Source organism: Rhinolophus hipposideros, assembly GCF_964194185.1.
Source record: "Rhinolophus hipposideros genome assembly, chromosome: 9".
NCBI lineage: Eukaryota > Metazoa > Chordata > Mammalia > Chiroptera > Rhinolophidae > Rhinolophus > Rhinolophus hipposideros.
The window spans coordinates 8,216,833-8,226,159 of record NC_138055.1 but is presented as its reverse complement, the minus strand read 5'-3'; the positions used below and the strand labels follow the sequence as shown (position 1 = coordinate 8,226,159).

The following is a 9,327-nucleotide window of genomic DNA, read 5'->3' as shown; positions in this document are numbered from 1 at the left end:
CCTCTGTCCTGCTCTCTTCAGCAGGGCCTGTCCCATCCTCCTCTCTCTGCCCTCACGACTTTCACTTTCCCTTTGCAATCACAGTGGGTCCCGCTGCACAGAGGGGTCTGTCTCCACCAGAGGTCCAGAGGGAGGGCCCCAGGGAAGAAAGAGAAGGTGGGTGTGAGCCTGAGCAGGCACTCACGGGGCCCTCCCATCTCTGCTGCCAAAGCAGGAAGTAGATGGGGCCTCCGCTGAGAGGGCTGGGAGGTGCTTAGACAGGGGACTTTCCAAAGCAGGGCCCCTGTGAAGAGAAATGGAGCCAAAATGCCCATGACAAAGGGCAGGGCTGGGAGAATCCTGCTGAGTAGACTGTAGGGAGATACCTGGGATCAGGTAAGTCAAAGGCACAGGAGGAGAAAAGAAGTTGGGTCAGAGCCCAGAGTAGCAAAATCTCCCTAGGACCTCCCACCCTGGGTTATCACAGCAGCTGGGGGAGGGTTAGGGGGTCCACCATTCAGACAGCCGGAGGAGGACAGATCAGGGGCTTTCCCAAGGCCAACAGCAGCCTCGTGCCAGGCAGCTTTGTACTGGGGAAGTGGAGCCTAAGAGCCCAGGGACCAGGGCAGGCTGGGGCAAGCCTGCCAAGGAGACGGGCTGTGCTACCAGGACCAGTTGCCACTGCCTCCTCTCCTCTCTGCTGCTGCCTCCTCCCCTCTTCCAGGCCTGGGTTGTCTCCCTCTCTGGTGCCATCTCTACGCCTGCCTCCGGCCCCAGTCCTGCCTCTGTAGACCCCCCACCACTGGCTCCAGCAGCTGTCTCTCTATGCCAAAGGTTATATCTCATAGGCATGCCACCGGGTCTTCTTAAAGCCCTTTGTTCAAGCTCACCAGTCCACTTTAGGGGCAAGGACAATTGAGATAATAGTTGGAGGCAGCTATCAAAGCATATTGGTAAGTTTTATTTTAAAAACTCGCACGGTTTTGCAAGGAATGTTCTAATTTCTGCCACGGGGAAGGAAAACTCCTCTTCAAGACAAGAAGATAAATTGTTTCTCTTAAAGACACTACCAAGTGTGAAAAATTAAAATGTTCCTTAAGTACTCCTTCCAAGTTGTTCCTATCATGCCTACAATTTTAGCTATTCAAGCCTAGGGTCAACATTTGTGCTATTAAGATAGTGCACTTGTCTAAAATTTGAAATACTTTAGCCTTGACAGTGTGGGTTTGCCGGCACTGGGGAATTTTCCCAGAACTGGGGAACTTCAGTATTAAAATCAGGAAGATTTTCTCCTAAGTGTACTATGAATGGGTGTCTTTCTTCTAATCCTCACCCTGAGGGCAGCCAGTGGCCCTAATTGGGAGTAGAACTTCTGCCTGGGTCCCTGGTCTGTCATCAAAGGCCCCAGTCACAAATGGTCTTTTCAGCAATTGTCATCCAGTTCCATCTGAAGATTCACTAATTAGCACGGGGACGTCAGAGGTGGGTTTCAGTTTATGAAATTAGTGGCTTTCTGAATTAGCATAACCGATGTCAGAAATGGTTTTTCATGGGTGGAGTTAGGGGTGTTTCAGGGAGTTGGCTGGAAATAGGGGGAAGGCATTTTTGACTTTGCGGAAATAGGATATGCAGCTCAGTAGCCCCCTGTGCTGTGTGCCCCAAGGAAGGGCACCCTTGGCATGATGCCTGTGGCCAGATGCATGTTTCTGAGCTCTGTGGTCACCAGGGCTTGACTCGATGATCAGCCAGGTTACATCAACCTTGGGTGGAGTGTCCCGAAGGACAGCAAGCTGGGGTTCCATCAAGCCTCCCAAGCTTGGTCACACTGTTTGGCGTCCACCTGGTCATGAATGTCCACGTGCAGTGGGGTCCGACCAGAGCCAGCGTCAAGCGCGCCTCTGGGCTGTGGCAGGAGGGCTCCAAGTTCTGTGCCCCTCGTCCATCTGGGCAGAGTCCACAGAGTTCTCAAAAAGGACCCGGTGGTTCTGCATGCCCGCGTGGGCCAGGTCCCTTCACAGTGTAATTCTCAATGAAAACCAGCAAGACACAAAACGGACTACTCTGTAGAGTACAATCACAACTGGGGGAGAAAAAGCTATGTGAGTCCTTCAGCCAAAAATCTGTCACAACACTCCCTTGGTGAAAACAGTTTTTCCTGTTCACCTGCCTCTGCTCTTTGTACAGACTAAATCGTGATACCCACGCCTAAGCAAAGGGCACAGTTAGAGGAAGCACCAGCTTCCATCCCTCACTCCCCAAAGACAAGGTTCTGGAGTTGGACATGTTGGGGTTGAGGTGCCTGTGGGACCCGAACTGAGGAGTCTGGCGCTCAGGACAAAGGTGTATGAGCCCAGGAAGGACATACGGTGACCAGTTTCCAGGGCATAGACCCCACTCAGGCCAGTTGTCCTGCCTGCAATGGTTTCCAAAAGGGGAGGGGCCCTCGGCCAATCTAGAGGTGAGAGGCAGCGGGCCAGGTGGGAGATCTCTCCTCTTCCTTCTCCGTCCTCAAAGAAAGAGGAGACTCTCCTTACCTCCCTTACCACCCCTAGGTCCCAAGTGAACCCAAGGTGACAGAGCCTGGGGTGATACCACAAGACGCTCTCTGCATCAGTTTTCTCCTTCCTGTTGCACAGAAACATGAGTCTGCTGCCAGAGGAAATATTCTACTACCAGTTTGGCAACCAGCCACGGGTCAGAGAGCCCAAGGGACGGAGGAAGACCTACTTGTGCTATAAGCTGAAGCTGCTCGATGAGACACTTGACCAAGGCTACTTTAAGAACAAGGTGCCAGGCGGGCTCCCTGGGCGCAGGGCAGCAGGGGCTAACCGCATCCGGTGTGCAGGGAAAACACTGAGACTTAGCTGGGTCTGAGTTAGCCCAGCTTCCCTGGAACGCTCCACCTCCTTCCCATCCTGGGCCTCAGCAGAAGCTCTTCCCTCCAGCAGAACGCTCTTCCTGCCCCTCTTTGAGAAGTTAACGTTTACTGGTCCTCCGGATCTCAGCTTTGGGAAAGCCAAGGGCTCTTCCGAGGACTGAGCACTTTACCGACAAGATCTCCACCACATCCCTGCTTTTCCACCTGCTTCCCAAACTGGCCATCCCTCCTCCCTTCTGCTCTGGCCTGCTCCTTGGGATCCCCAGACTACCTCCTGGGCAAGTGTCAAACCAGCTCCTCAGGACCTTCAGGACCGTTCTGTGGGGTGTCTGCTTGCCAAGCCGTCACCTACTCTAGTCACTGAGATCCTGCTCCGACTTGCATCAAGCTGTGGGTGCTTTGGAAATCGAATTAATGGATGAGTGAGTTAATGAAAGAATAAGGAAGGAAGGAAGGAAGGAAGGAAGGAAGGAAGGAAGGAAGGAAGGAAGGAAGGAAGGAAGGAAGGAAGGAAGGAAAGAAAGAAGGAAGGAGATTCTTTCCTGTCTTAGGCAAGTTTACATATTCAAAAATGTACAGGGCAGAGGTCATGAACCTCTGGACTCTGCCTTTTAACCAACCCTTCCTTGTCTCTGTCTGGGATCCTCACCAGAAAAAGAGCCATGCAGAAATTTGCTTTATTGACAAGATCTGCTCACTGGATCTGGACCAAAGCCAGAGGTACAAAATCATCTGCTATGTCACATGGAGCCCCTGTGCCCACTGTGCTGAGAAACTGGTGGCTTTCATGGATGACCACCCTCACCTGAGCCTACAGGTCTTCAGCTCCCGCCTGTACGTCCACTGGCTCTGGGTAAATCAGCGTGGGCTGCGACATCTTTGGAAATCCAACATCCCAGTGTTGGCCATGACAGAACCAGGTAGAAAGAGACACAGCTGTCAGCTGATGGGAGGGTTTGCAGTTCCGAGAGGGAAAAGGCCCTGGGGGAGGGATGGTGCCTGGACAGGAAGGATGGTGGCCCAGCTGAGGGCCAAGGTGGGATAACACCCATAAAGGACATTCCCAGGGAGAGAAAGAGAAGGGAGGGGAAAGGAAGGAGGAGACCCTGACCCTGCAGGTGAGACATGCTTCTCCTCTGCCCCCTGCCTTGACTGGGACTCTCCTTTCATCTCAGAGTTTACTGACTGCTGGAAAAACTTTGTGGACAACCAGGAAAGGCCTTTCGAGCCCTGGGAGAATCTGAAGCAATATAGTGACAAAGTAAAACGAAGGCTCCAGAAGATTCTGAAGGTGAGGAGCTGTCCCACTGCAGGCCCTTGGCCTCCACACCACCTTCCCAGCTTTATCAGCTTCCCCATGTCACATGTTCCCTGTCCTCTCTCCCTCTGCCTTCACTCTTTTCTTTTTTCCCACAACGCCGTTTCACTCCCCTCTCTCACTAGGGCTCTCAGTTCCTGCCTTCTCTCCCTTTCCTTAGACTCTTGTCTGCTTTCTATTTCTCTAAAGGCCTCACTTGACCTGGTTCATTTCTTGTCCCAGCATTTTCAGTGTCCCCTCTCTTTCCTCCCTGCACAGCTTTCAGCCAATTCGATGCTTCCTAATTTCTCTCTCAACAGATCAACACAATAGATCTGTTCTCAGAACAGAGCTCAGAAGAGATTGGAGATCTGAATAATTTAGTGGGTGCTGTCAGAAATTTGAACTTGGATGCCCATCACCCTCATTACTAAGAAGTAACTCAAGATGACTGTTCCTGAAGCATCTCCATGATTCATAAACTGCTGACTCTTGGGGGCAAGTAGTGAGCTCCACAGGCACACCTGACCCTTAGCCAAGGCCAAGAGACCTTTCTTTCATCCTTTTTTCTTCTGTTTCATTTTCTATTACAAGTAAGCATGTATTTTTATAGTTGAAAAAATAAAGATGATTTTTAAGTTTGTAAAAGGTGGGTTATTTTCTCAGGGGAGAATCAGGTCTTTCCCTCATAAAAATAAGTATAAAGTGCATTACCTGTCTGCAGAACAATGAACAAGGTCCCTCTCATGAAGGCTCTTACAATCAACCACTGCGAACAAGTAAATAGTGATTTGATAAATCAATTGGTGGAATCTGTTTGTGTAAAGTGACATTCATAGTGATACAGACCATAAATGAATTATTAGAAAGCCAGTTGATTTACAGCCTGAAATAGTTTATTTTTCTCCTTGATTTATTATAATAAAGACCCCTCAATGATTAATTATTGTGGGTAGTGTCCAAGGTTATTTGTTTTATACAGAGTTTTGCTGTAAACAGTAATTTTGCATGTGAGTACTACAATTAGCTGAATCAAAGTTTTATCTCTGCATTTGTTACAGACTCACTTAAATCTAAAAAGTGCTTCAATTCTCTTGTATCTAAAATAAAAGGAAGGGCCTTTTATAATGTAAAAAAAAAATAAGTATAAAGTGCTTTTATTCTACAGCACCAAGAAAAAAATTTGAGAATTCCCTGGGTAGTCTAGAATAGTTGGATCATTTTGGTGGTCCAAGTATTCTCTGTTCCTTCTGAGTATCTAATATGGGTCTAATAAATAAGCTAAAACTCTATTGAGTGTAGGTGTCCCATAGAAATTATTGGGGGAAAAACAACACTTGGAACTGTGTGTTCACTGTTCTTAGTTGAAGAAGCAAGCACCAACTCTGGCTAGTTAAAACACACACAAAAAAGATTGATTAAAAAGATGTGAGTGGCTCAGTGAATCTCTAGGAAAGATGGAGGATGAGATTTGGAGGCATCAGAGCCAGGAAGAAACGCCTAGACTGCTGCAAAGCTGGTCTAGTGAGAGCAAGGATGGTGCAGTATGCTCCGCCCACACCAGCCACATCTGGAAACTGGATGTTGGTCCAGAACACCAGCCTTGGCTGCCACCACTGTCAACAACCCCACCAGAATGGAGAAAAGGAGAGGGGGTTAAGAAACTAGTTACAATAAATCACGGACACAGCATAAGATGAAAAGAGTAAAATCAAGTATATCCCACTAAATGTGAACAGAATAAATTATTCCATAACTTCTTACAAGAAACACTCTTAAAAATAGAGATTGAAAATAAAAGGGATTAACAAAGAGATACCAGACAAATGAAAATTTAAAAAGAAAGCAAGAATGGCAAAATTACAAAAGATGGAGTTTCAGGCATGAAGCGAATGAAAGAGGGACTTAACTATAATGACATAAAGGGACAATTAAAGATTAAAATATAACAATCATAAACTTGTATGTACCAAACAACGTAGCAGCCAAATAAAGGGAACATGATTAGAAACTCTGAGTTTGGTTGCAGTGGCAATTTTACAGCCCAGGGGATAACTCATGATTGGCCCAAGTCTGTTGGTGTAATCCTATCCCCCCTTTGCCAGATACTTTATTAGCCTCTCTTGAAGCTAGGAGTGGCCATGGGACCCCGTTATGACCAATCAAGCATAAGAAAATGTCTGTCTGAGAGCTTTCTTTCTTTCTTTTTTTTTTTTAAAGATATTTCAGGCAAGTAAGGTTTAATTACACTATCCCTCCTTTGTTTTTCCTGCCGGTTAGTGGGACAGAACATGTGATGTCTGGAACTGTGACAGTTATCTCGCAACTTTAAGATGATGAGCATGAGGACAAAAAGTCAACATGTTGATGATGATGACGCAAAAAGCTAGGAAAAAGCTTGAGTCTTTGATGATATTGTTAAGACACTAAAACAATATCTACTCTACAAATATCCATCTATAATCTTCCTGTTACATAAAATAGTAACTGTCAGCATTATTCAAGTCACTATTAATGAGATATTTTGTTATTTGTAGCCAAATGTGCCCTAACAGATGTAACTTCAAAATCTAGAGGACACAGCAAAAGCCATACTCAGAAAAAAATAAGGTAAATGTTTTTATTACCAAAAAAAGATAACTAGAGCAATTTCCTATTCATTTTTAGAAATCTGATAAAGCAATGAAAGAAACCAGAAATAGGAAATTAACAAAGATCAAAGCTGAAATTAATTAGAAAATTTTAAATGGTAGAAAGCACAAATAAATAAAAAAAATCTGATCCTTAAAAAGATCAATCAAGTAGATAAATCTAGAAAGAATTTGATAAAAGAAAAAAAGATGGCAAAGATACACAAGATAAAGTATAAGAAAGGAAATGTAACCCTGATACAGGAAAGACTGGAAGAATTCTAAGAGACTACTACAGGCAAACTTATGGGAACAAATTTGAAAACCTTGAGGAAATGAATAATTTCCTAGCAAAATATAATTAACAAAATTGACCCAAGAAGAAATAAAAAACTTGAATAAAGCTATAATCATGGTGGAGATTGGAAAGATAATTAAGGATCTACCACTAAAAAAAATGCACTATAACCTAATGTATTCACAAATCTATCAAAACTTTAAAGACGATATCATTTTAGTGTTAATAAAAGATTACAAGTTATTGAAAAAATATGGAAAATTTCTCCCAACTCGTATTGTGAAGACATAACCTTAATACAAAAAATAGTGAAGAGAATACCAAAAAAGAGGCTATGCAGTCTCTTAAATCAATCTCAATTATGAATATAGATGCAAAAATTATAAATAAAATATTTACAAATAAAGTCAACAATGTATTAAGAGAATACTATGTTGTGACCAAATAAGGTTTATTCCAAAAATGAAAGTATAGTAACATATCAGGAAATAGACCAACATAATCCATTACACAACTGATTACAGAAGAAAATCATGTGATTATACCAATAAATGCTGAACAAAACCTCACAAGAGTCAGCCATCATTAAAATACGAAGTAAAATAGAAATAAAAGTACTGAAGTGTAGAAAAAGATTTTTATGAAAAAGATAGCAACAAATATTATTATAAATGGCAAAATATTAAAACCATTTCAATTAAATGGGGAACATGCAGGGACGGTGATCATTAACACTTATTCAACATAGTCTTGGAGTTGTAATGAATGTAATAAGATGAAGAAAGTCCATAATGAGTGTAAACATTAGTGTAACTTTCTTCTGTTATTGTTGATGATTTTATATCTTCCAAACCCAAGAGACTCAAATTTGGGGGGAAAAAAAGAAAAAGAAAAAGGAAAGACTCAGAGTAAATAAGAGGGTTGAATACAAAATAAATATTAAAATCTTTTTCTCTTTATTAACAACAGTCTTCTAAAAATAGAAAAGGAGGTATTATTACTCTTAAAATAGCAACAAGATTAAATTCAATCAACACATAAAAACCAGTTATGTTTCTATACACTAACAATGAACCATCCGAGAAAGAAATTAAGAAAAGAATCCCATTAACAATACAACCAAAAAGAATAAAATACTTAACCAAGGAAGCAAAGGACCTCTACAAAGATCACTACAAAACATTGCTGAAAGAAATTAGAGAAGACACAGTAAACGGAAAGATATCTCATGTTCATGATTGGAAACTTAACATTGTTAAAATGTCCATATTACCCTTCAACGCAAGTCCCTCACCTTCAATGCAATTCCTATCAAAATCTCAATGTCATTTTTTTTTTTCAGAACTTCGAAAAAAAAAATCCTAAAATTTCTATGAAATCTCACAGGTCTCCAAATTGCTATGTGAATTTAGAAAATGAATACATTCTGAAAAAGATACCAAATTTCAAAAATTCAGAGTTCTGTGACAAAGACAAACTGAACAGTCCCTGGTGCCACAAATGTATATTTTTTATTATTCAAAAAGAGACAGACAGCCTAATGAAGAAAGATTTCAGTTTCAGTCTTTTTAGTTTGTGCATCTCAGTAAAGAATCAATCATTAGATGACTCAGACCCTGCATCTCCCTCAGTCTGAAATATTTTATTTGTGTATGTCTGGCCTGTTATTTAAGATGTCTGGAGGGTTCCAAAGAATCAATCATACTAGATTTGCAATTGCATTTAAGTTTTAAGAGACTGCAATTAATCTAATTAATAATGTTTAAATGCTCAAGGAAAATGGATTTTCAGTTATATCACCTTCATAAAAAAAGTACCAATACTATTGGGTAATCCCGTCCATGGACAAAGACCTCCTAGATAGTAAAGAAACTATCGACAGTCTATTATATCAGTTGAAATTAACATCACCTGAAAGTAACTGTGAGCTCCCAAACCAGGAGCTAAAACTAGATAAAAGCAGGACCTCTGAGGCTGGCCATGCAGTCTGCTCACTTCAGAACTCCAGCGCCTTCCATTCACCTCTTCGGCCCTGAGAACGGTGCAGTAGGCAGCCCTGGATGGACAGCTACCTCAAACAGGAAAGTCCAGGTGTAAGCTACACAGCCAGGACAACGACTCCACAGTCATTTAGGACCCAGGCTGCTGCTTTCTGCTATGCCGTCCTCAGGACCTGGGAGGCCTTTGTCCTCATGGCCCACAATGTATGTTATAACATCTGTGTTGTGTCAGCTAGAGGGGAGGG

General features: G+C 43.0%; 1 protein-coding gene across 1 annotated transcript; it reads left to right on the top strand.

The window, feature by feature from the left end:
- Nucleotides 1–254: 254 nt before the first annotated feature.
- On the top strand, nucleotides 255–5,095 carry LOC308501656 (DNA dC->dU-editing enzyme APOBEC-3H-like). The gene is made up of 5 exons (XM_081058348.1): nucleotides 255–375; nucleotides 2,616–2,766; nucleotides 3,510–3,777; nucleotides 4,033–4,148; nucleotides 4,475–5,095. The coding sequence occupies exons 2-5, from the start codon at nucleotides 2,620–2,622 to the stop codon at nucleotides 4,586–4,588; spliced, it is 645 nt and encodes a 214-aa protein (XP_080914474.1). The 5' UTR covers nucleotides 255–375; nucleotides 2,616–2,619; the 3' UTR covers nucleotides 4,589–5,095.
- Nucleotides 5,096–9,327: the final 4,232 nt, after the last annotated feature.

What these genes read in the sequence shown, in the direction of transcription:
- LOC308501656 (XM_081058348.1), top strand. Translation starts at nt 2,620, where the DNA reads ATGAGTCTGCTGCCAGAGGAAATATTCTACTACCAGTTTGGCAACCAG. An exon ending in AAGGCTACTTTAAGAACAAG is followed by an intron (nt 2,767 to 3,509) that starts GTGCCAGGCGGG and finishes GATCCTCACCAG; the next exon opens with AAAAAGAGCCATGCAGAAAT. An exon ending in GTTGGCCATGACAGAACCAG is followed by an intron (nt 3,778 to 4,032) that starts GTAGAAAGAGAC and finishes CTTTCATCTCAG; the next exon opens with AGTTTACTGACTGCTGGAAA.